Below are 25,155 nucleotides of genomic sequence, written 5' to 3' on the forward strand. Positions count from 1 at the left end.
TAAACTCGATTATATTAAGAACAAATCATGAACTATTCATATCTATCATGTATAATACATATCCCTAAGGCCGGCGTCAGTGGCGTCACACTTGCAGAATGTCCGCCGCGGAATTTACACTATATCGAAATTCACATGTTTAAATACTACTGGTCACATTATAAATTGGCCTAAATTATATATGTAGAAAGTAATATAATTTTGAAGTATAATATGCATAATATAATATAATTTTTATCAATCTTAATATTGAGAGTTTATTGTCTGACGGTTACCTTCCTGCTTTCGGAGTCTTATCAATTTTCTTTCTCTTATCATTCTTCGGACAACTGCTGATGCCCCATTAATAGGTATATTATTATAAAATTAAAAATTGTATAATAGTATAAAATATCTTCAAACTATTTTATAACTATTTATTTATTTTTGTATTTTTGCAAATTTAATTATGTAGTATCTATTATGTATACTTGTGAATAACTGTTTATAGAAGTCTGTGTATAATAATTCTATATTATTATTTATGACTGAAAGACATACATGCACAGAACAAGTCAGTTCATCAATAAATACAGATTATAATATAATATTATATTATATAAATGAAACATCAGCTGTAATAGGTATTTGTGATATTATATTCTATCCATTAACAAAACTAATCGTTTGTTTAAATGTTACCCTAAAAGTATCATTAACCATTCTTCTAGTCAATTTTAACATGTTTCTATTGAATACAATAGAATATACACTTACATGTGTAAGGTGGGTGTAATTACCGACTGCTCATACATCTATGGGTTATTCTAGTTTATAGGTCTATGATTAGTAGTACTGTATAATATGTATATGCATTTATTATGTTTTAAACAAGATATATACCTATTTATTATAAAAATATTTTAGAATAATCGATCAAATCCATGGATGGAGTCTGCAGAGTGGCATGAGACTGTTTTTGTGATTGGTAAAAGAACAAATGAAGGAACATTTGATGTTGAAAATTGCAAAGTGTTTGATAAAAACGGTTATCGTTGGATTGTTGAGCAAGAGTTTTATAAAAGATTAGAAATACCTGAAGATCCAGGTAAATGGGATCAAGTAGGTACCTAATTAATATCATTGATTAAATATACATGTAAATTTATTATTAAATGTATATTTAATCAATGTTAATAACCTTAGTGATAATATTATACAATATACTTATACACTCAGTAGGGAAACTTATAGGGATTAGAGTGTGCTGGCATACTCGTGCCTGTTTCATGTTTGCTCATTACGTTAATTTATACAATGTTTTTATTTAATCATAAATTTATTGCAAACTATTCAACTATAAATTAATTTTTTTAAATAATTTCAAAATTTTAAATTAATAAAACATGCAACAATATTTTTAAAAAATGTATATAATCTTATTATTCAAATAGTCTTAATAAATAATATGTTTATATATAGTATATAAACTGACTCGTGGTTTTAATTAATTGCTTTTAGAATATTATTTTAATTTTGATTTAATAAAAGAATTATTTTTTAAACAGTATTTATTGTAAATTTATACTTAAAATAATTAGTTATGTGAACACTCTTGTTACTAACATTTTTCATATTTTGGTGTATTTAGTAAATGTAGATGTCAAGAGATGGATTGCACTTAGAATGTGAGATATCATGAAATCATTGTGATCTTGACATGTCTAGAGTCTACATCATATTGTAAAATTGTGCATTTGTAGGTGTTTATAAAAATAAAAGATTATCTTGGTATTATATGTTTTGATCTAGGTGCAAGTTCATACTTGGATGCAATGGGCTAAAAATGAATACAATTTAACTAATTTAAATATTACTGGATTAACAATAAATGGGAAACAGTTAATATCAGATAATTTTTGTTGGAATATTGCTGGTTTGGAAAACAAATCATCAAATGATGATTTTTGGACACACGTTTGTCTGCTTAAAACTATGCACAAAGTATACATTAAACAAAATGATGAAGAATGCATTGATATATGTATAATTTTAAATTATAAAAATAAAATGCATTTAAATTCAGATTTTAATCATGGTATAGAAATTTGGCAATTTTTACTAAATTTATTAACAGATAGTGAATATCAAAATGTGATTGAATGGGTCAATAATGAAGGAACATTCAAAATAATAAAACCAAATACCGTTAGTATTATGTGGGGTTTGATTAAAAACAATTGGAGAATGAACTATAGTAAAATGGCTGCAGCATTAAGATACCATTATGGAAAAGGCATTTTAGAACGAGCCAAGGGAAAACATGTATATAAATTTGCTGGTGATATAAAATCTATGATTGGATATAATCCTATGGATATGAAGAGTATGTTTCAACAAGAATCTATTTAAGGTACATAATAATTGTATTATATTAAAAATTAAAAATTGTATTGCCTATGCTGGTTCTCATAAAAAACTTATTCATTTAATGGTTCACTAAAATTTGAATGGACTGATCATGGTTTACTTAATTATGTTTAAAGAACCACTGGACTACAACTGATTCATTAATTTTTTGGTGAAACAAATAAACAATCATTTATGCAACTTAGTATTAGTCTTATAATGATTGCATTATATATTTCATTCACAGTATGTCAGTATCCTACAAAAAGCTCTACATTTCACTGAAGTTACATCACTTTACAAAAATCATATTCATGTAAATCAATTATTATTTATGTACAAATAACAATTTCATCCAAAACATAATTTTTATAAATTTTATACATAAATTTTTTATTTATATATTTATAATTTCATGTTTTAAAAAATCTATTTTACTTTTATTTCATATTAAAAAACTGACTTGAATAAATTGAAGTATTAAATATACCTTTTGTACGATCTTTATAAATGGGTAGTTTGAACAAAATATTGACCTTAATAAATATAATTAATTATAATATTATATTTTTATTTTAAAATGTGATAAATTAATAAATACCAGACTATATTTTATATTCTCCCAGTTATTGTACATAATTTAAAGATATTTAAATATGTTATATTGAAGTGCGTCTGAATTATACTAGCAAATAATTTTAGTTAAATAATCATGGTATTTATTTGTATATTACCCAGAAAGCTATAATATTTGATTGTTTGATACTTAATTTAATTTTTTAATTATATGAGCTAAGAAATCATTTGATTTTTATATTTAACTTAAAACCAAACTACCTACCATATTTATACCATACTTTATATATTAAATTTAATATAAAAAATAAATATTTTCTTTTAATTGTGCTTAAAATATTTATGTCATTTTATGATTTTTCCATAATTTTATAAATATTATACTATAGAATTTATAAATAACCTTTATGAATTTAATTGTAATACAAATATATACTCTGTGATGTGACTATTGGCATAATCAAGAAGCAGCTTCATTTGATATTTTTTTAAAGAATAGTGGGTGGATTATTTATAAAAGGTATTATTTTAATATTTATAATGATAAATAGTTTAAAATACAAAATAAATGCCTTGATTGAATTTTGGGTGGATGGACGGAACACTAAATTAGCCTTTATAAAATGTCAAGTTTGCCATCTACAATTCATATTATACCATAATTGATGTCAATATGTCATTATCTAATGTAGTTAAGCAATTCAGCTCCTTAAAAAAAAACTATAATAATACATTAATTTAAATTAATATATAAAATATTTGTAACAAATACCCATACCTAACCTTATTATAGTATAACTTATAAGATTTATGGCACGACCTAATTTAACTATTAAAAAAATCAGCTGATCTCTCATAATCAGCCGTCTAGGGCAACAACACTCTGTAGCTACCTCCCTAAATACAGCCCTGATTTTAAATTAATATATTATTAGTAATTGATAAGATTACCTAAAAAAATATTATAAAAAAAAGAAAGTATGTAACCGCTCATCTGTAGGTACATTATAGGTACAATTTAAACTTAAAATGTATAATAAAAACTGCGTTTATACATTTATGAGAATTTTTAATTTCAATATGCAAATTTGTATTAAATTGTTTACTTTTAACTTTATCGTTACCTATCTACTAAAATGTTTAAGTTTTTTCAATTAAAACTAGAAAACTAATTTGCTTATAAACTAAATGATATTAAATTAAGTACCTACCTTTACAATTTTAAACTTTAAAGTAGATTTATAGGTAAATATAATTTTAGAGTTAGAAACCATAACGACCAATAAGTAATTTATCGTTTTAAAAGTTATTTATATTAATTTTTTTACTTTTTATAATAATTTGTATTAGTTTTGCTGCTGTACTTGATATTTGTTTGATTGACTATTTAACTGCAACATGAGTATCTTTAATTCACCTTTATCTGATAATTATCTATCTAGATTAATTTTCGACGAGATTGAACTCAAAAACAATGTTAACCAATACATTAACCGTATGAAGATATCTGAATGGTCTAATAATTTTAATCGTATTTTTATTAGTCCAGGAAACTCGTTTAATACAAAATATTTCATAAAGGTACCTATAATTAAAACAAAATACAGATTTTCTATTATTAGGTATAACTTATTAAAATATGTAGATAATGTTACTTGTTAGTATTATAAAAAATATCTACAGTACCTACCTAATTATTGTGTTAAATCTAGTTTTTATCGTCAAAATTGGCTAAAAATAGTCGGATGTCTAAAGCACATGTCTTATCCAACTCAAACATAGAAAATCATCAACTAATATCCCAAGAATCGCAATCTAATGTCATAGAGTCTCAAAACTCTACCATTATAAATAAATTAAAAGTGGAAGAAAATGATGAATTTGTTGTTGATACTATTATTGATAGGTTAACAGGTGTAGAATTTTTTAGGTGAATGTTAATATATTATATATAAAATGTAACCATATTATATATCTGAATTACATATTATTATTTTTTAATTTTAATTACATTGATATTTTAAAATTGAATAATAAAATATATGGATTCAGATTGTTAAATATAGAACCGAGTAAACGATTAAAGACGATAATGTACAACTACCATGTATTTAATAAAACTTTAGAAGATGTATCGTTTGAAAAATTGGGTAAATCAAGAACTGATGATTTAGAAACTGAAGTTCCATATGAAATATACATCGAAACAATAGATGATAAATCGCTAAACTTGAAAGTAATATATTAGAATATGATATTATGATCTATATAGTATAATATTTAATAAGTAACAATATTAGTAACCTACTTAATCAATAAGGTTTTTTGACCATAGATTAAAATTATTATTGATACTTGTATTTAAATTAGAATGAAGTTATAAGTACAGTAAACAGTTCTGATCTTTTGAAATTACTTAAAACTTGTGGTATCATAGTAATTGACATATCTAGAGATACTGCTGAATTATCGAAAGGAAAAGAAATATTTAGATCATTAAAAAGAGAAATCGTCAACTTTAAAGATATGGGAAAAACCCATGGATCGAAAAAGAAAAAGAAAATAGTGGTAATATCGACTGTAATGACTTGGGCAGGTGTTAATAAAAAAGTAAATAAATTATAACTTTATAACGAATGAAATAAATAATAATGATATTTTATAATATCAAATTATTTATTAAACAAAGCGTTTTGTGAGTGAGAATGATGCGAATAACAGAGTCCCAAATCCAGAATATGCAGAACACTATGAATTTGAACTTGAAGTGTTAGCCGTAAATGAAACTGAAGGAGTAAATATTTTATTTTACATTGATAAAAAATAATAAACACAGATCTCGTTATTTTATTGTACCTACTAACAAGTTAAACTATTTTTTATTATTAGCTTAAAGAACATTTAAAAACAATAATCATTTGGTCTGGTCTTACATATGGGTTCGAACAAGATTTGTTACAATTTCTGTTCGACTCGGCTTGTAAAACTATCGATTTATTTCCAATACCAAATAGTCAAAACCATGTACCAGTAATACACGTTGAAGATTTAGCTAGGTACAGATACCTATTTATAGAAAATCTAATTACTATGAATATCTGTAATAATATTATATGTTAATATTGTTAGACTCGTTCATAAAATAATATCTGAAGATCAGACGCCAGAGTATCATTATATTTTTGCTGTTGAAAGTCCAATAATTACGCTAAAACAAATCATCGCTGTAAGTATATAAGAATAGACTAAGCTATTCAGCCATTCAGGCATAATAAAAAATTGCATGAATTATTCGTAATTTGAATAATATTTGCTTAGACTCTCGCTAAATCATGTGATGTAACTATTCCGACAGCGGTGTCATTAAATACATTCTTGAATAAATATGAACTCAAGGTGAGAAAACAATTTTAATTGTGAAATTAAATATTTGTATAAAACTTTCATTTCGAAATGATTGTAGGGCATACATAAACAAATTATGTCAATCGATATTAAAGTCAATTCAAGTATTAACCGATTGTGGCCCAATTTCGAGTGGTACAACAATAAATCATCAATACTGACTTCAATGAAATATTTAGTTGAAACATATAAAAGAGCTCATAACATTAAAGTGCATTATTTTGAATGCATATTTGGTAGTATAGACTAGAGATAAACGGGTATTTTTTTTTTGTATAGAATATTAAGTTAGTTATACTTGGTCCACCAGCTTCTGGTAAGACCAAACTCGCATTTCAACTTGCCCAGTTTTATGATTTAATTTACCTGGAACCCAAAAAGATAACTCAAGACTACATTAATGAAATCGTGAGTTTGAAATTATTTATTTTTAATAAACAATGTATGTACCTGTATAATACACATATTTTGCGAAGAGAGAAGAAATAAGTTCACTGTATCATAAAAGTCGATTAGCTGACGATTCAGTAGATGATGTATTAGACGATGCTGATGAACCAACTGAAATTAATTCGATTATAATTGACAAAATATCAAAATTAAATAAAAAACTATCAATTTTATATTCATCTATGGATGCCAATAATGATATACTGGAAGATATTTATTTAATTCCGTAAATTCCGTAATTTTTTTTTTACATTTTTCTTAAGTATACTATATGTATTGTCGCATCTACAATAAAATTATATACTCTATTATTTATATATTTTTTATACTTCTGTTTACTATATGTTTTTGTTATTATAGACTATTGATTGAAAAAATTAAGTTTTTTAAACGTGGGTATGTTCTGGATGGATATCCAACAACAGTAGCTCAAGCCAAAATGCTATTCCAATTCGATGATACGAGTTCAGTTCAACAAAATATAGATGTTAATAAACTACCAAGTACCTATATAAATAATCTATCGTTTTTTTTTATTAATACAGTTCCATTTACTCACTACTCACTATACAACACATCATAGTGTATTATAATAGGTATTCGGTATATTTAATAATAATATATACTAAGTATAAGTTATTAGCTATATTATTAAAGATTAAATATACCTATTAAAAAAAAAAATGTGTTTTTGCTTATTAATTTATTATTTATTATATTTTTGTAGACTTGACGGTTACTTTAACGCAAAACACACTAGGTGTTGATTTATTCGCTGATCAAAACAGCGATATCGATATCAGTATAAACACACTTAAAAATACAAGTACAAAAAGACGACTTCTGTTCTCTGAAGTTGACAAAATACATTCATCGAGTTCTGATATCGCCATATCAACTAATGTGGCAGCAAAACCTATTCTAAAAAAACAAATAAAAAAAAAACCGTAAAATATTATTCATTCTGTAAAAGTTTTAATCTTTTAAAAATTTTTTGGATCATTTTAGCAAACGACTAATTTGGAATCGAAAAAATCATGATAATCTTTTGAAATTTTTCAATTTGTATTATGCGCCAATAAAGATTATTGAATCTCCATATTCGCCACTTAACTATAATACTGACAAAGTTGAATTACCAGATATTGATCCAAGTTTTGAACAGTTTCTTAATGCAGTTGTAAAAGAAATCGAATTGAATCAAAATCATGGTAACTGAAAAATGATAGCACTTAACATATCTATAGGTAGGTACCACAGACGTATTTAGGAATTTTGCGCCCCAGGTTTTCTGAGTGCCATTACTTTTTTTTTATCACCCAAATGACCTAGCTAGTAGCTACCGTATTATATCAAAATACTCTTTAAATACGTCTAAATACGGATCCTAAATATGTCACTGCTAGATACTAATATATTACTATAACGATTATAATATTTAATATATATGAGTAATAAACCATGCATTAGAAATTAATTAACAATTATTAACATTATTATTATTACATATAATACAGTTTCAATATAATATTCACAATATCGATGTAGGTACTGTACTATTGTGTTGGATTTTGTATTATAGTCTATAGACGATTATAGTTTATAGGTAATTTATAAATTATATAATTATAGGAATATTTGAGAAAATGACTGATTTAAATAAAATGAATTCATTAGTAGAAGAAATTAACGAAAATCAAAAATATAAACTAATACAGCTTAAGGAAAAAGTAAGTACCTATCTTTTATAATCACTATTAACAAAGAACATTATGGGTCAATGGTTACAGTATTCGCATATCACAATCTTAACAGCTGAAAATGTTTTTTTTTTATTAGGTTATCTTTACCTTTTTATAATTATAATATTTTCCTTAAAATATATAATTTTATTAAAAAACCATACCTATGTAAAAAAAATCAAAAAATCATGTTATAATTCATACCTATGTGTACAATTTGTCGATATGCAATTATTACTTACTTAGGTCTGCTATAAAAACAAAGCACATAAAAAAACATGTAAATCTGAATAATCTGATGACTTTCAAGCCTTATTTATAACCAACTTTATTTATACCTAATGGATAATTTCCATTTATGGCAATGACAATAGAATAAATTAATAATGACAAATATAATGTGTCTATAAATATTGTTTTAACAAAAATGTATACCTATGCATTTTACAGATGACATTGCTAGAGGATTTTGAGAAGTTAACGGATTTCGAATACATTGAAAGCTTAACTAACGAAGAATACTTAATGAAATATGTTACTCCTACCTTGACAAAATTGATAGTACAAGTTGCTAAAGTGAGACCAAAGAATCCTGTTGATTTTTTGGTGAATGAAACTAGGATATTATCTTCCTATTTGATGTATTGAAATTGTATTATTATAATTATTATACTTATTGTAGGCTTATATGGCTCTTAAAGAGAATCCGGAAGGTTTACCAGACTTTCCAGGCTATTCTAAGGAGGGTGTGAAAATACAAAAAATATTGGAACGCATGTTCCTTATGTATAATTACAATGAACATGAAATGATTAAATTAAAACCATTAATGGACGTTTTGACAGCACATTTTATAGATGATGAAGATATTTAAAATAGTAAAGAAGTAGTATAATTGTATAATACAAATTTCACACAAAGTGATAAAAAAAAAAAAAACAAGAATTATAATTTATTTTACATTAATAAAATATTTCATGTTTTAATTTTTGTTTTTGTTAATTAATATAATTGGTTTATAACATAAAATGTTTATTGTCTCTTTTTAATTTATTTATAGGAATAAGAAATTTTGGTTTTTTTTTTTTATATATACATAATTAGGTGTGTAAAAAAAGTTATTCAATAAAATATAATGTCAGATTATTGGTTAATTATTGTAGAAAACTACAACATTACTAACACCTAGTGTTAAAAAGAAAAAATTAGCAATTCTAAGAATTTCTTAAAAGAAAAACACACACCTCAAGGCTTAAAGATAATTTTATTTTGATATTAGTTGTCATCAAGAAAGATAAATATAATACATATTATATTTTACGTGTAACTTGTTATTTCAATTGTATGAGTTTAAAAAGAGAAAAACCTCATTATAAACATTAAACTATTTGGTACATACTGTGATCTAAAAATATAAGTTTTATCTATTTTGGAGTTTTTCCACATTGGGTATAGGCCATAGGGAGTACAGAACAAACCATGATCAGTATGAACTAAGTTTATTTATTAATTCTCAAATTTTACTTTACAAGTTCCCTTAAAAATGCATTTTTGAATAAAAACTACAGAAGTCAGAAATATTAAAAACAATTTTATTTATGTAACTAATTACTAAGATTTTTTTCACATTAGCATTTCAATTAGGAATATTGATTTTTTATTTATTTTAATATTGTTTTTTTAAAAATAAAGTATTGCATATTTGAATGAAAACTTAAATATAATAATATAAATGATAATTTAGATACATTTTTATAAAAAAAAAAAAAAATGATTTGAAATAAATAAATCAGTGTATAAATGAATAAATTTTAAAATAAAATAAAATAAGTAGCTGAATATTTAAACATGATATAATGTATTGTCTTTAAATGGAAAAATTATAATAGTTCTTTGATGAAATGTATTATATGGTATATTTTATAACTGTATCACGCTTTGCAAAACTCATTTTACAAGTACAACATGATGAACAATGTATGCCTTCACTGTGTATTTTTATGTGATCAGTTAAACTTTGAGAGGGTTTGTCAAAAGAGTACATGTTAATGTGGTTCAAAAAATCATTAAATTGCTTAAATTTTTTAAAACAAAATAGACATTTTATACTTTCTTCTTCGTGAAAAATATTATCATGTTTGGATAAATCACTAGGATTTCTAAATTTAATATTACATAATTTACAATCATATACTATCATATCAACTTTGTGAGTTGCTTTGTGTCTATTAAATATTGAAAGGTAAGAGAAATTCTTATTACAAATATCACAATTATAAAAAGTTTTATGAGATTGCATATGAATAGCAATATAGGTTTTCGAAAATAATTGTTTACATACACTGCATTTTACTTCATCATTGTCAATATGATTGGACACTTTTTCATATTTAATCTAAAATTTAAAATAAATAATAATAATAATAATAATAAATGATTTATTTTTATTTTTAGTCAATCAAAAATAGGTACTTACTTTCTTTGATTTCTTTTTCTTTTTTCTTAATTTGTTTACAATTCTTTTCAACCTAAATTCAACAGTTATTATTTAAAATTTACATAATGAACATCAATTATAAATAGTAAATATGCAAATTAAAAATTATTTAAAGGCATAATATTATATTGTTATAACAAAAATATACAAGCAATTTACTATAATGTGCATTTTGAAAGTCAATAAAATATAATAGAGACTAAATTATTTTTAATTCAATAACTTACAAAAATGTAAATTCTTCATCATCCAATGAAGTTTTTGAAGGATAGGTATTAGTAGTAATATCTAAACATTCAAAATAGATTTAATAAATTAAATCAGTATTAAATTCATATTAGTTGTATTATAATTTATAAGTATTGTCCTTAAATAATATTCCTAATATGGTATAAAAAAAAGATGATTCAAATTCTTTAAATGGAAATTATAGATTTACAGTCACAAGATATTCTTAAAAACTTATTAAAATTATTACCATTATTTTTTATTCATATTCAATATTCAATTCTTACATTCATATCAAAAATAAAGGATTTAACTGTAAAATACTTAAGTATTATGTTTAGATCTATTAAATCTACCTGCATACGTATAAACAAACTTACTCTCACATTTAATTTTAACACTCATAAAAGATCAACAATTATTATAATAAAAATTAAACATACCTTTAGTTTTCTTTTCTTTCTTGCGGTGGCGGATTTCATTTCTTTTAATATTTGATACAAAATCATCTTTAAAGCCCATGTTTTTCTTAATCTGCAATCATATAAAAGAATTTATAATACAAGAGAACAAATTAAATTGATGGTGACATTAAATTAGAATAAAACATTATTGGCTAACTGATTCTAGAATACCTATTTTAAGAACTTTATAAATCTTAATTTTTGGATGTTGTATTGTTGCTACATGGTTTCTTATAACCATTACCAACCATAGTATACTGTGTTAGGTGAATCTATATATTATAGTAACAAGGTACATTAGTCTTAAATTAATTTAATTGTTAATTGTACAATGTACAACAATAAATTCATATTTTCACAACAATACCTACTATAAAGTAATACTAAATAAGGTATAGGTACCTGGATTTGTATTGTGTAGTGGTATATGGTAGACACTGTGGTGGTATGAAGAACCGAGAAAATTTAAATAAAAAGTCAACAAGCTTATTATTTGGCATTTACACAGTTAAACGATTGCAAAATGTACATTGTAATTTATATTTTAATATTTTATGGAATATTATACTATGCAGGCATTGCAGGCTATAGTATTGCCTTGAGTCTTAACCGATTTATGTATTCGCACAAGATTTATATTTAAGATAATTAAATTAAACATTAGATCTTTATGGTTTGTAGGTATTCTTGGTACTCGTATGGGCCATCCAAAGCCAAACACGTGTTTGTGTGTTTAATCTATTATACCTTATCATCCGACTACACTGCAGTACTGACAATACTGTGGTCTAAAGCACAGTAAAGCTTGTTGAGTCTATAAATAAATTTGGAAAATGTTGTATAAGTATAATATAATTTAATATTAGCACGGATAAGGATACATACATACTATGCCTATTTTAATTTTTTTTAGTGACAAACATTGTCAAAAATATTTTTTTATTGGAAAAAAATTCACATGCCATAATGATGTACAAAACTGACTAAATTAACAAACGAGAAGCTTGTTTTTTAGAAGGTAGGTAAATTATATTCATATTTCATAACACTATCATTAGAACATGGTCACGGACTAAGATATACTAAGTAAAAAAACTTATGGTCGCTTGAAAATTTATTTTAACTTAGGTATTATTTTAGATGAAAAGTTGTTTTCTTTTAAAATTCATTCAGGAACACCTGTTCATCTGTTTTATATATACAAATACGTTAATTACATCATGGGATATAATTGATCACATTGAAATGTATAAAGATTATCTTTATATATTATTTATGGGTAGGTACGTGTAATGTTAGATAAAAATATCAACACTGCAAATATTTTAAAAGCATACTTTCATGCTAATATACATAAAAAAATAAATACTAATGTACATATACTAGGTCATTTAATTAGTCCCACGAATAATTTTTCATTGATAAAACTCAATTCTCTTCGTTCTGTAAGTATTAAATAAAATAATTTCAGAAGTGTAAAATAATATATACTAAAAATTGTACATCCAACAACACTCAATTTTGTTGCACACATTCAGAGTATCTATGTACCTATTTGATATCTTTAAGATTGAAGTAACCAAAAGTTTGTTTTGAAACCAAGATTAAAATTGTTTATGTGATATCAGGGGGGCGTGGCTTTCCCCCTGCGGTTGCCCTTGAAGTGAAGTGAATACAGAATCAAATACATTTTAAAGTTCTCTATTTAGTTTATTTGATGTTGAAAAGTTCTATCAACAAAACATTTTTGAGTAGGTAGTTATAAAAGTATAAAACTTGCATAACTACGGGTTGCTAACGGCTGCATACAAATTATGAGGATATTTTTTTTGTTTTTAGTCTAATGATATTTTATTTTTTAAAAGATTATTTTATATTGAACATCACTGTTTCATTAAATAGTAATGTCAAGACAATCTATATTTATATCAGTTTAATTGTTCTAAACGCTACAAGGATACTGTAACATAACAAAGTATTATGTATAATAAAATGTACACGCCTATAAATATTTTAGAATAATCTAAATACTTTAAATATTTTATTATGCATAATAATTTTATAAAAAAAACAAAATGAGTCAGACTTAATATAATATTAGGTACTAGTCAGGTATGGTATTGACAAAACCAAATAAAATAAACCCAAATATAAAAATATTTTTCCAGTGACTTGTCACTTAATAATCAACACATGATTAATGTCGAGCACTTACACGGAGCAATTCAAAAACGCTTCATTTTGAATGTATGTGTTAAAATAGGGTGGATGATAATGCAAGTCGCGTATATACACGATCAAATGGAAATCAATATTCTATATTTTGAGAGCATATAAATTTATTTAAATAAAGTAAAATAAAAAAAAAACAATTTCAAAGGTCTTATTTATACATGCGGCGCGCGAGAATAATATATTAAAAAATCGTATATATAGATACTATAGTGTATGTAGACTGTAGAAATTTAGATATTATAGTTTAAACAATATTATATTGTATTATTTGTATAATATATAAAACTATACTATATCTGTATATATTATGCTTGAATCTGGTCCTTAACATACAATTATAATTTTTGTGAATTTTTGTTTTTAATTATTAACAGCATAGAGAAGACAACGTTTATATAATAGTATACAATGGGTGTATCGTATAAATTATAAATATTATTTAAGTATTATATCTATATCTATATCTATATATATATATATAATATGTATATGATAATAAAATTAATAATCGTAAATATAATATGTATATAAATAATAAAAATAATAATAATATGGAACAGTATTGCGTATAATATATAGGCGGTATATTACTCTAAAAGATTAAGAGTGCTATTGGTCTTCCTCAGTTGAGCTCTCCACGGAATGATTTTGGCAAGACCATCATCGCTGTCTGCGTCTTTAGCGTTGTTATTAGAGACATTTTGCTGTTGCTGCGAAGGAGGCTGTGGCCCCGAGAGCTTCTCATCTGTGTCTGCTACAGATTCGTCGTCTATTGCTGGCTGATCGTTTTCCTTGTTCTGGCCGTCCGCTGCAGTATCGGCAAAAGTCACCTTGGCCACGGGAGCTGGCGGTGGTGGTGGTTTTCCATTGGTCGACAGCCTAAGCAGACAAAAATTTTCCGTCAATAACAAATACGACGAAACCACTACCTAGGCATTTTTTAAATTTTCAGATAAGTTATTTCAACAAGACAATATTATGACTGTCCGATTAAGATAAAGACAAAATACATCTAATGTATTAGTACCTACATTCAATTGCTACCGTTGTACCAGTTTTCCTCAAAACTCATCAGGACCGTTGTTTTTTTTTTTTTTTTTATAAATTATTGGTGACTACATTTTTAAGTCATTACCAATTGCCAGCTGATATTATTATACTTAATATAATTATAGTAGATATTGTTCCTGTTATAATATAGGCATATGGTGAGTAGATGATGTGACTTAAAATGTTAATAATTATTAAGAATGCTATTTTGTATTATTATATTTGTTTTTCATATTACCTATATTATTACTGTTAGACATTTTTACATGTTAAAAATGCGTGCCTTTTGGAGTTATCTAAAGGACGCATTTAGTATGCAATCAAAAAAAGTAAGAACAACTTGGACCAAAAAAATGAAATACTGCAAGCCGAACCTCCTCCCAAATTGATGTACCTGGTACCAATAAATTTAAATATCGGTGGCACAGTAATACAATTTCAAGGTAGCATGATATAAATTTCAGATATAATATATATACATAAATATATTATATAACAAATATTACATTATAATGACGAAAAATATAATTTATTAATTCACATTTGCTTATACGTTTGTTAGAATTTATATTTTAAGTTTATACTACGTTTGTATTTTTTATATTAATTTGTATATACTATTATATAACATAGAATATGATAATCTTAATACTTATTAAATATTAATATCATACTGAGAAATTTTCATATTGTAATTTGTAATTTAAGTATACGTAGAAATAGTTAATAGGTAGGCGACTATATTATACTTTTAATCTTCAGTGAAAACATTTTAAATTTATACTAATTACGTTGTTTGTATTGGGGAAACGGCCATAATTAAATTTATTCCTCAACAGATATTTAGGTTATAAAATAAGCTTTACTCAAACTGTTGAAAATGTGACAATGATGATAATGTATCTTGTTTGACGTGTACACACTCTCGAAGTTCGAACTGTTCAAATGTGGATTAGTATTTAAATTACGTAGACATGCAATAAGCACTAATATTTTTCGACTTATGTGTATAATATAGTATCATTATTGAAATTGGATTTATTCAAGATCATATGAAAATATGAACGATGCCGACGCGTGTTATAAATTATATAATAGTAGTTTTAATTTATTAAAGCAATTAGTTCTTAATTTTACTTTTAATTCACTAATTTACTAATTCTCACACACACACACTCGACACTCACACGATTAGGTAGGGACCGACTATACTTTTAGTGAAAACAACAACAGCTGTGTTCTCGCGGGAAATCAAACCGTGACGGCGACAATTTCTATACCAACTAAGTATCTCATTAGACGCTGTCGAAATGTATACCTAGGCATTAGGCTCAATGTATTATATTTTTTAAAACCTACTTATCGTCTTGTCTCTTGTTTTGCATCAGTTGCCTTTTCCACGGTGGCAGAGATTGTAAACGCTTTTCTTCAGCTTGCCGGCTAAGTTCCTCTTCCATATCTTTTCGTGCTTTTTCCGCTGCCTTTTTAGCCATCATCTGACGCTTCCACGCAGGTATCACATTACCGTTGGCGTCCTTTTCCGGAATCTAGAAAATAAGTATTTACAACGATATTTTTAAAATCTTGTTTTTAACAATGCAACACATAAAAATATTAACATATTAATTAATTATCATATAGATTAGTGTATATTACAATTATTATATATTTATGGTTGATAGAAATGTTATAATATCTATAATATATTATGTATATATACACTAAATTGTAGTAGAATATAGCTCGGTGAATATGTTTCAAATGATTCAAATAATAAACAACTAAACAAGTTCCACCGACACTAAACATAATAATATTATATTATAATTAATTAGAAACATAATGTGATTAACGACCGACGAGAATCGTATGAAAAATAACGTCATTAAACGTCTTGATGTCTAACATGAGGTGAAATCGCATATATTATTATAGCTTTCAGATATTTTTATGCTTGGAGTGAAATGCATGTAAATCTAATGGCGATGGAGTATCGCACTGGTTTAGTCACGATATTATGATTGACGGTGTTTGTGTACTACATAATATATCAAATTAATGTTTTAAAAAGTTTAAATTCCTAATATCTCGATAAGTCCAACAGTGGAACTTAAATCACACATTACAAAAAAAAAAAACAATTAATTTAATAATTATTATAGGTATTATATACATAAATAAGAATAACCAATAACCATATTATTTATATTTTAATTAATAATAGTTAAAAATTCATAACAATAAATAATTAGATGGGTAAATAATTTTTGAGCTATTAAAATCATTTAGAATGAACGATACTATTAGTTTTAATTAGAAAATCAATCTATTTTAATTTTTATAAGATATAACTTTATAATTATTAAAATAAAACGTATAGGTAATTAATATTTATTAACACACACTTAACTACAATGTCGAATGCAAGTATAGACTTAATAATAGGAAAAAATTATTTAAAAAATATGTTATTGGAATACTAGATACATTATTAAAATTAATAATTAGGTACCAACGTGATTACCATTAATCCGGAAAAATCAATACCGATAGTCGTTAATTTTGGACTTAATGTAACCAATGAAATTTTGAATACAGATACATATTAAAATTTAATAATATTATGTTTATTATTAATCAAATAATATTTGATCTTATTATAGTTATAATATTTTATATATTCAATTATAGGTACCTGATCTATGATATTGTCAGGCGACAATTGTTTGGTGATCTCGTTGATCTTTTGTTTTTCGCTCATCTCATCCATTTTGACTTTTTCCACTTTCATCTTTTTAATGCCGTTGATATCTTTTGACATTTTTAGTTCTGCTATCAGATCTTGCCTTTGTGCTTGTAACGGAGGCACGGCACCTAATGAAACATAATAAGTAATAACACACATCCTACAACACGAGTCAGTGAAAGCCGAAGAAATTAAAAACTATTCTCACAAGATTGTTATTGTAATATTGTCTAATTACACGCGTTGTTATTTCATTGTTGGACTTTATTAATATGATATAGAAACTAATAAATTTCAGTGTATTGCATTCGCCAAAAATCGATTCCGTCATATTATTGTTGTGTACAGAAAGCATAAGAATGAAAATAGAATCTATATAGATATTAGGCAGTATTATAGGTAGGTAGGCACTACTACACATTGCAATTTGCATATTGGTTTTCTTTTAAACATTTATATACATTTTTCTATGATAATATAATTTGTTATTAATGTAAATAAAATATAACTTAAGCTGGAATTTGATTATTTTATAAGAAAAATGATAGACAATAATTAATAATACAGCGCAGAAGTATAAGTACAATCTTATGGTAGGTAAACAATTTGTCTCTCGATATAGATTCGTCACCATCTTAAGCACGTATATAATTTCAATTATTGTATATTTTACTCGGAATAATTAGTTTTCTAAATGTATTTAATGATTTATTTTTGAAACGTTGTTCAAAGTATATAAACATAAATTGATTTTTCAGTTCTAATTTATGCGACTATATGCGTCAGTTTAATATTTTGTTTATAGTGTAATGAAACATCGTTTTATAGTTGATAATGAACGCAGTTGCATTTCGAAATCAAATTAAATTACCAGGTCATAAAAATAATTAACACTCATCATAAAAACATCATTTATACATCTAAGACGATTCTACAAACAGAAAAAAAATTCACAACGTCGTGAGATGTATAAAATATGTAATTAAACGTAGAAAGAGAAGAATATGAGTTATTCATTTCAATTACGATTCATTGTTTTGTCAATATCTTCGTAGCAACATTCCATTGCAGGTGTGATTTATTGAAAAAATACCAAACCTAATCTATACTTTAATAAATAGAATCATTTTTCCGTATAGAATTTCGACGAATAACAAAAAAAAATAATGACAATATCATATGAAAAACATATTATCTATGTGTCCTAAACCGACGGAAATATAACAATACTTTTGTGAATAGTTTCGTATAGGTACAAGTTTTGATATCAGGTCAAATACCTAATACAGTGGGTACCTTTATACATAGTACAAACGTATTATACGGTGACAATATTTAACATAATATTATTGTTTACCCGAATGTTTGTCCGCGTCGTTGTTGTTGTTCTGCATGATCTTCACGGTGCCCGGCGTCTTTTTGAGCTGTACGCTGTGCAAGTCGTGTATGCTGATCGCGGCCAACGGCTGTTGCTGATGCTGTTGTTGGTGTTGGACTGCCACTGACAGTTCGGACTTGGTCCTGTGCAACGGCGCGTTTGCTGGCCTGACTTCGTTCGGGTCACCGGTGTTGCCGACGATGCTCTTCAGGTATTCCGAGGGTTTGATGAGTCCAATGTCGTGGACGCCCGCGGCCGGGAACTTTGGCGGAATGAACGCTGCCGGTTGCTGAGGCCCGGTCATCGCCGACACCGTCGCCCCACCGCCTTCCGAAGATTCTCCTGCGAAGCAAGCGAGATGTGACTTACCGACCGTGCGCGCTTTATCTGATGGCGGCGGGCAGTGTGCCGTGTGTGGGCGGCGGTTAACAGCGCGTGAAGATTTTTACATTTTTTATTTTCCTATACGCTTTTTGCACACGTATGAACATCGCGCGCGGGACATCTGCGATAACGCTGCGGCACGGCCAGCATTAGGACCCATTACCCATAAACGGGTACCTAATACGAGATTACAGTGTGATGCGGAGCACTCGCCGATAATTGGCGAAAGCCAAGTGAAATCGGAGCGATTTGTAGAGGATTATATCCTCTTTTAAACCGTATTTAATTATTTTAATTGCACTCGAAGTAAGTCGATTAATAAATTATTATTGTGATAAAGTCATGATTATTAATAAATTATTAAAACTAATTATTATTATGCACTGAACGAAAAAACTAGGTAAAATCAACTAATCTATGAGTTGAATTCATAATAATTAAAATACGGTCCATGAACACGATTACTTATTAATAACACAAATTTCATATTATTAAACTCACACTCCGCAATAAATAAAATCGTTGAATTAAAAAATTTATTATTAGTTTATAGCAGAAGATTTAGCCGAATTTTAGAGCGGCTTTGTATTTTTTTTCGATTATCTTGTAGGTGGTGGTACTACATAATTATATTAAAGAGTTCGAATAATCATCACGTCACCCTATCCGTATTTTTTTCTTTTGATTTCAAACATTTCTCGTCGTGAAATAAACAATAACGGTTGTATATAATTAAGCATAACGATTAGATTACCACAGTTAATATAATGTTCAAAAACGTATATATTGTAAAAACATATAGGTATACTTCTATTGCAAAACGCGTTGAGCTTTTTAATTTAAATTAGACTTTTGCATTTTCGGTCCAAACTACCGACTCCCAAAACGACGACTTTAAATAGAACCGTAATTTTTCAGATGAAAAATGATGGTCGCCAAGCCGCATCAGCTCGTACGTCTATCGCCGCACAATATTATTCTATTTTGCAGTCATATATAATAATATACCTGCGGCGCGCGTACTACTTATTTTCGACGGTCGTACGATAATAATACGATAATATACTAAGTATATAATATACTCACTGGGATTGCGGACCGACTGCTGTTGCACGTACACGTACACCTGTCCGTGGAAATCGTTGACCGGCATGGGCGGCGGGGGCGGCGGAGGACACACGCCCGCCGCCGGTTCCGACACCACGCGCTTCAGCGGCGTCCGTTCCTTGTGGTGGTGAACGGCCGCGTGCAGCGGCAGCGTGTGATGGTGATGCTGTCCCGGCATCTCCGGGTCCGAGTCTTCGGCCGAATGGCTCACGTCCGACGGCGAGCCGCTCGACACTCCCGACTCTGTCATTACACACACGCGCACGAGGCGTCACGTTTAATTTTCGTTTTTTTTTTTTTTTTTACCGCAATTCGATTTATAAATAATAATATATATGATTATTATTAAACCCATATTACACGGATAACTACGACCGGCGGCATGATATATTATACACTAGCAGTTATATTATATACGGTGGTCGAGGTGAGATTATGGCGCTATATGCGGATGCCCTCTGACCTCACCTCTCGTATAATATAGCCATCACAAAGAAAAAGCTTAAATTCAAATAAACCTCCGATCGTCATCATAATATTTTATATTTAATCAAAATGGTATAATACCTAACTTTTACTAACATAAACGATACCTAATAATATAATATAGGTTACCTAACGTCCTAACCTAGGTATTTATTATGAAATTGTTATTTTTTATTTTTATTCTTATGGTAAACACACTGAACTATACCTACTCGATGTTTAGTTTTAGTTTTTTTGGTACCTATTAAAAGTCGTAAATAAAACTTTTTGCATATAGGTGTATTATTTATATTAAATGTAATAATGTATATTGATTCATAAGGCATAAGGTACAGAAAAAAATATTGAGATAAATTACCAATTACCCACCTACCAAATAAATGTTGCTCTCTACGCCACTATGTTTACCACACTCGAACACTGAAATTATATTTTAAAACCCAAGAAGGTAAACGAAGGTTTCCTATTTTTAAGACAGATCTTTTTGATAATGCACTATTATAATTAATAATTATAATATCAAATTCCCACATTGTGCGTGTGTTATTCATAAAGGATACAAATGATCAGTGCCTGAACAATATTATGTATACCTATAATTATCATGCAGTAATTCACCGTGACTCGATGTAGACTGATTATTAATAATTATTATTTCTATGCAGTTATGTCATTAAATGGTTAAGTTCACTGCACCGAATACAACATATTGTAATTTGATTATAATGAAAATCCTACTTTATGATTTTACTACTTCGAAAGTCGAACCTACTTATTTGAGATTTGTTGATGTGAAATTTGACTATAACATCACGATTACGATTTATGATAGGTACCTAATTAGACTGAACAAGTGTTATCGTTAAGATATTATAATTCATGAATATAATTTAATAATTAAACAAATTTATAAAAATACATTTTATCGACTACCGTAACTAAATAAACTATATAACTATATAAACATTGTGGAACATGAAAGTATAATACAATCGATTTGAAATCAGGTCTGTTACCATAAAATGATAAAATCATATAGAATAGAATAAAATGTTATACATTGAGTATATTATAATGTGAAAATCCAAGAAACAAATTAATCAGAGTATTATAACTGGTTATTAACGCCGTAGGTAGTGGCTTAAGTTTTTAAACGATCCAACTCGAGTAGTTGTAAATAATTCACTAATGGCAATAAAGAATAATTATTATTACGGATGTACAAATTAAAAATAAAATTCAGTGTTTTCTACTAATATTGGCGTATTCGGAGTCTCTCTTTTTATGGAGTAGTTTATAGAGAAAAGGTATTATATATATATATAATATATAATATTAAGAAAATTGTCGACTGTAAATTAATGCTATTTGTTCACCAGTTACTCAATCTGCATCTTGGTGATCACGTCATAGAATTGAATGTTAACTCAGTAAGTCATGCTCAATGTGACCACTATAAGTGACTGGTTTATAGTATCGACCGTTTATCGGTATCAAAAATAAAATATAAGCCAAATCATACACTACTAAATTGTTAGTATAGCCTTTTAATATTTAATTTATACGAGACAACGATTAATTGATCACTTTTCTGGCTTTATACATATATATTTAAATCAGAGCTCATTATAATAATAATTCACACAGTTTAATTTAATTTTAGGCAAATAAGGAGAAAAAATATGCGTTGGAAATTTATTGGTAACGCTCAAAATCATTGATAATATATTATATACCCAGGTATGTAAATATGCACGACGTATTAATATTGATAATTGGGTATCAAATATCAATAACTGGTCAATATAACCGTGAAACCGATGTTTGCAATATTCGTATAAGCACCGTCTGCCGTACACGATTTATTATTATTCACTATTTTACTTATAATTTTTTAACGGATTCGAAAGAGTAAAAAACAAAAATAAGTAATCTTAACAGTACTTGGCTAATATTTATAGTGTTGTGTATGATAGAAAATATTGTTTCCGTACATAGACTTTGATCGTGCATATCGTACGTTGCACGAAGAGGGTTTAACAATAATCAAATAAAAACGATAATAACATGACTTATAAATTAGTTATAATAATAATATATCATTATGGTTGCATACCTGGCGTCATTGCGCCGACGGGCTCGTAGCACTCGATCATGTCGGTCGAACCGTTGACGGTGACGTTGGTGACGGCCGCCGCCGTGCACGACGACGGGTCGACCGATTTTATTCCGTCGCCGACGCCGCCGCTGCTCGTGTGCAACACGACCACGGACGAACCGACCACGCCGCCCGTGCCGCCGGTGCCGCTGCCCGTGGAGCTCATGGAACCCGATCGGCTGTGGCTGCCCGAGTCCCGGCTAGGGCTCTTGGACTCTTTGCCGCGGTGATGGTGGTGTTGCCCGTGGTGCAGCATGCCCACGCCCTCGGCCCGGTGCCTCACCTCGTAAATGTCCTCGTAGTCGTTCTCGCCGGCCGCCGTGCCCGGGTCGCTGCCCCTGTCCGACGACGACGAGCTGAGGTTCTCGTCCGACCCGGCGCCGGAACTGCTGTTGCTGCTGTGCACCTCCACTTTGACTGCGGAAGAAAAACGGGGCGCCCGAGGCGTCGTCGTTAGCGGTTTGAACGTGCCCGCCGGACCGGACAGCGACGCGACGTCGTGCCGGGCGGCCGCGCTTCCGTTCGGGCCGCGGCCGCCCGTCCACCGGCGCCGCTGCAGCAGTCGCGACGGGCACGGCGCGAGCGCAGCGCAAAGGTCGACGGCGACCATTATATTATTATTATTATTATTATTATATTCGGTTATATAATAATAAATATTTTCGTCCGCGGCGGCGACGTGTGAACGCTAAACGGCGGCTGCACTGCAATACTGACAGACTGTCATAATAATATTATAATAATTATTATTATGTGATATTATTATTGACGACGCAGTGTAAGTGTTAACACCGCGACGGGCACACGGCGACGCCTTTTTCCGTTTTTCATTTATTATTATTTACTCATAGTCTTAACTATGTATACTTATCTCGGCGACACGTAGATAACGCGCCCTCGACGGACGAGATAACGGCGGCGCAGAAAACGATTGACTACAATTTTATTATTATTATAATTATTTGGACGAGTCGTCGCAGCAGCTAACCCGTATCGCGGAGCGCCGTTAGCATTTTTTTTTTTTACGATTTATCGAATCTCTTCGGACGACGAACTAGATTTTTTTTTTTTTTAAAACGGTCGTTTTTAACACCTGTGCAACGGTCACGTGAAAATCCATAACACATACTATATGTATGACGCGCGTACCGGTAAAACGGCTTCGTTATCGTTAATTTATTATTATACTCGTTATTCGTTATGGTGTAGTAAAGTATACCTACTACTGCGCTACTGCGGCCGCGGCCTGGGTTAATCATCGTATACGCGCGAGAACGTGAAAGTGATTAGAAAAAAAAATGCGACCTACGTTCGATATAATAATATGTTATTATTGACGAAGAGTCGACCCATAAACGATCCCGCGATATTTTTGTCCAGTGTGTGTGTGTGTGTGAAAACGACGACTCGAGAGAATTTATACTTATGAAACGGACGGTTTTTGCAGGATTGTAATGACGTAAAATCGATAATATTTTATAGGGATATTAGGCTCGAAAACACTTATAATATGCGTCGTCGTATTTGCCACTTTCGTGTCATTTACATTCACATTGTGCATAATAATATTGCACTTTTCGAGTACCGGGTCGGGCCCGGAAATGCGTCGAGATCGTAAAAAACGGTCTTATCGCATTATTTTATTAATATTTGTCAACTTTTACTCCGCTCCAACCTCGTACCTACCTCACGAATAAATTCTGTATTTAAGGATGATTAATTCCTCTAGATCCCCCTCCGCATCGATTACACACATGAGTAATGAATGGTATTGCGACGCTGATCACATTTCGTTCAATTATATTATATCTATTTCTGATTTTTAACCCGGCTTGATGTTTTACACCAGCTGTAGAATCAA

At 28.5% G+C, this 25,155-nt stretch overlaps 4 protein-coding genes across 15 annotated transcripts in view; 2 read left to right on the forward strand and 2 right to left on the reverse strand.

Annotated features, from left to right (window-relative positions):
• Nucleotides 1-340: 340 nt before the first annotated feature.
• On the forward strand, nt 341-4,473 carry LOC114129877 (DNA-binding protein Ets97D-like). Of its 4 annotated transcripts, none has more exons than XM_050210897.1 (4): nt 341-553; nt 907-1,101; nt 1,792-2,392; nt 4,407-4,473. In XM_050210897.1, exons 1-3 carry the CDS (start codon nt 524-526, stop codon nt 2,389-2,391), a joined length of 825 nt encoding a protein of 274 aa, XP_050066854.1. In that variant the 5' UTR covers nt 341-523; the 3' UTR covers nt 2,392; nt 4,407-4,473. The 4 variants fall into 4 exon arrangements, with proteins under 4 accessions (XP_050066854.1, XP_050066853.1, XP_027850532.2 ...); XM_050210896.1 differs by lacking the exon at nt 4,407-4,473 and adding an exon at nt 2,636-2,779; XM_027994731.2 differs by lacking the exon at nt 4,407-4,473 and having other exon boundaries at nt 342-553; nt 1,792-2,593.
• LOC114129876 (adenylate kinase 7-like) lies at nt 4,244-9,506 on the forward strand. 4 transcript variants are annotated; one of them, XM_050210894.1, is made up of 17 exons: nt 4,244-4,545; nt 4,677-4,894; nt 5,017-5,200; nt 5,335-5,574; nt 5,654-5,758; nt 5,854-6,020; nt 6,094-6,190; nt 6,283-6,360; nt 6,428-6,580; nt 6,649-6,777; nt 6,846-7,045; nt 7,180-7,322; nt 7,547-7,766; nt 7,828-8,030; nt 8,452-8,549; nt 9,012-9,167; nt 9,244-9,506. In XM_050210894.1, exons 1-17 carry the CDS (start codon nt 4,363-4,365, stop codon nt 9,433-9,435), a joined length of 2,766 nt encoding a protein of 921 aa, XP_050066851.1. In that variant the 5' UTR covers nt 4,244-4,362; the 3' UTR covers nt 9,436-9,506. The 4 variants fall into 4 exon arrangements, 2 of the variants coding, with proteins under 2 accessions (XP_050066851.1, XP_050066852.1); XR_007607005.1 differs by lacking the exon at nt 8,452-8,549 and having other exon boundaries at nt 9,244-9,392; XR_007607006.1 differs by lacking the exon at nt 9,244-9,506 and having other exon boundaries at nt 7,828-8,066; nt 9,012-9,035.
• A 348-nt stretch (nt 9,507-9,854) lies between these two features.
• On the reverse strand, nt 9,855-12,545 carry LOC114129875 (PR domain zinc finger protein 5-like). Of its 2 annotated transcripts, XM_050210898.1 has the most exons (6): nt 12,153-12,545; nt 11,922-12,022; nt 11,730-11,820; nt 11,286-11,346; nt 11,038-11,089; nt 9,855-10,956 (listed from the first exon to the last, which is right to left on the reverse strand). In XM_050210898.1, exons 3-6 carry the CDS (start codon nt 11,806-11,808, stop codon nt 10,468-10,470), a joined length of 681 nt encoding a protein of 226 aa, XP_050066855.1. In that variant the 5' UTR covers nt 11,809-11,820; nt 11,922-12,022; nt 12,153-12,545; the 3' UTR covers nt 9,855-10,467. The 2 variants fall into 2 exon arrangements, with proteins under 2 accessions (XP_050066855.1, XP_027850530.1); XM_027994729.2 differs by lacking the exon at nt 11,922-12,022 and having other exon boundaries at nt 9,861-10,956; nt 12,153-12,541.
• A 1,538-nt stretch (nt 12,546-14,083) lies between these two features.
• The window catches only part of LOC114129872 (uncharacterized), a 69,844-nt gene continuing 58,772 nt past the window's right edge, over nt 14,084-25,155 (reverse strand). For 2 of the 5 annotated variants that reach the window (XM_050199001.1, XM_050198996.1), the window contains 6 exons: nt 23,253-23,711; nt 20,630-20,893; nt 19,139-19,501; nt 17,731-17,909; nt 16,395-16,582; nt 14,091-14,864 (listed from right to left, as the gene is read on the reverse strand). In XM_050199001.1, coding sequence (XP_050054958.1) covers nt 14,573-14,864; nt 16,395-16,582; nt 17,731-17,909; nt 19,139-19,501; nt 20,630-20,893; nt 23,253-23,711 — 1,745 coding nt within the window. In that variant the 3' untranslated portion in view covers nt 14,091-14,572. Of the gene's footprint in view, nt 14,865-16,394; nt 16,583-17,730; nt 17,910-19,138; nt 19,502-20,629; nt 20,894-23,252; nt 23,712-25,155 lie in introns of all 5 variants that reach the window. The other 3 variants (XM_050198982.1, XM_050198990.1, XM_050198989.1) reach the window with 3 other exon arrangements.

Source organism: Aphis gossypii, chromosome 1, assembly GCF_020184175.1.
Source record: "Aphis gossypii isolate Hap1 chromosome 1, ASM2018417v2, whole genome shotgun sequence".
NCBI lineage: Eukaryota > Metazoa > Arthropoda > Insecta > Hemiptera > Aphididae > Aphis > Aphis gossypii.

What these genes read in the sequence shown, in the direction of transcription:
- LOC114129876 (XM_050210894.1), top strand. Translation starts at nt 4,363, where the DNA reads ATGAGTATCTTTAATTCACCTTTATCTGATAATTATCTATCTAGATTA. An exon ending in ACAGGTGTAGAATTTTTTAG is followed by an intron (nt 4,895 to 5,016) that starts GTGAATGTTAAT and finishes ATATGGATTCAG; the next exon opens with ATTGTTAAATATAGAACCGA. An exon ending in AAGACTACATTAATGAAATC is followed by an intron (nt 6,778 to 6,845) that starts GTGAGTTTGAAA and finishes TATTTTGCGAAG; the next exon opens with AGAGAAGAAATAAGTTCACT.
- LOC114129877 (XM_050210897.1), top strand. Translation starts at nt 524, where the DNA reads ATGACTGAAAGACATACATGCACAGAACAA. An exon ending in GACATACATGCACAGAACAA is followed by an intron (nt 554 to 906) that starts GTCAGTTCATCA and finishes AAAATATTTTAG; the next exon opens with AATAATCGATCAAATCCATG. An exon ending in ATCCAGGTAAATGGGATCAA is followed by an intron (nt 1,102 to 1,791) that starts GTAGGTACCTAA and finishes GTTTTGATCTAG; the next exon opens with GTGCAAGTTCATACTTGGAT.
- LOC114129875 (XM_050210898.1), bottom strand. Translation starts at nt 11,808, where the DNA reads ATGGGCTTTAAAGATGATTTTGTATCAAATATTAAAAGAAATGAAATC. An exon ending in GAAAGAAAAGAAAACTAAAG is followed by an intron (nt 11,347 to 11,729) that starts GTATGTTTAATT and finishes TTGAATGTTTAG; the next exon opens with ATATTACTACTAATACCTAT. An exon ending in GATGAAGAATTTACATTTTT is followed by an intron (nt 11,090 to 11,285) that starts GTAAGTTATTGA and finishes TGTTGAATTTAG; the next exon opens with GTTGAAAAGAATTGTAAACA.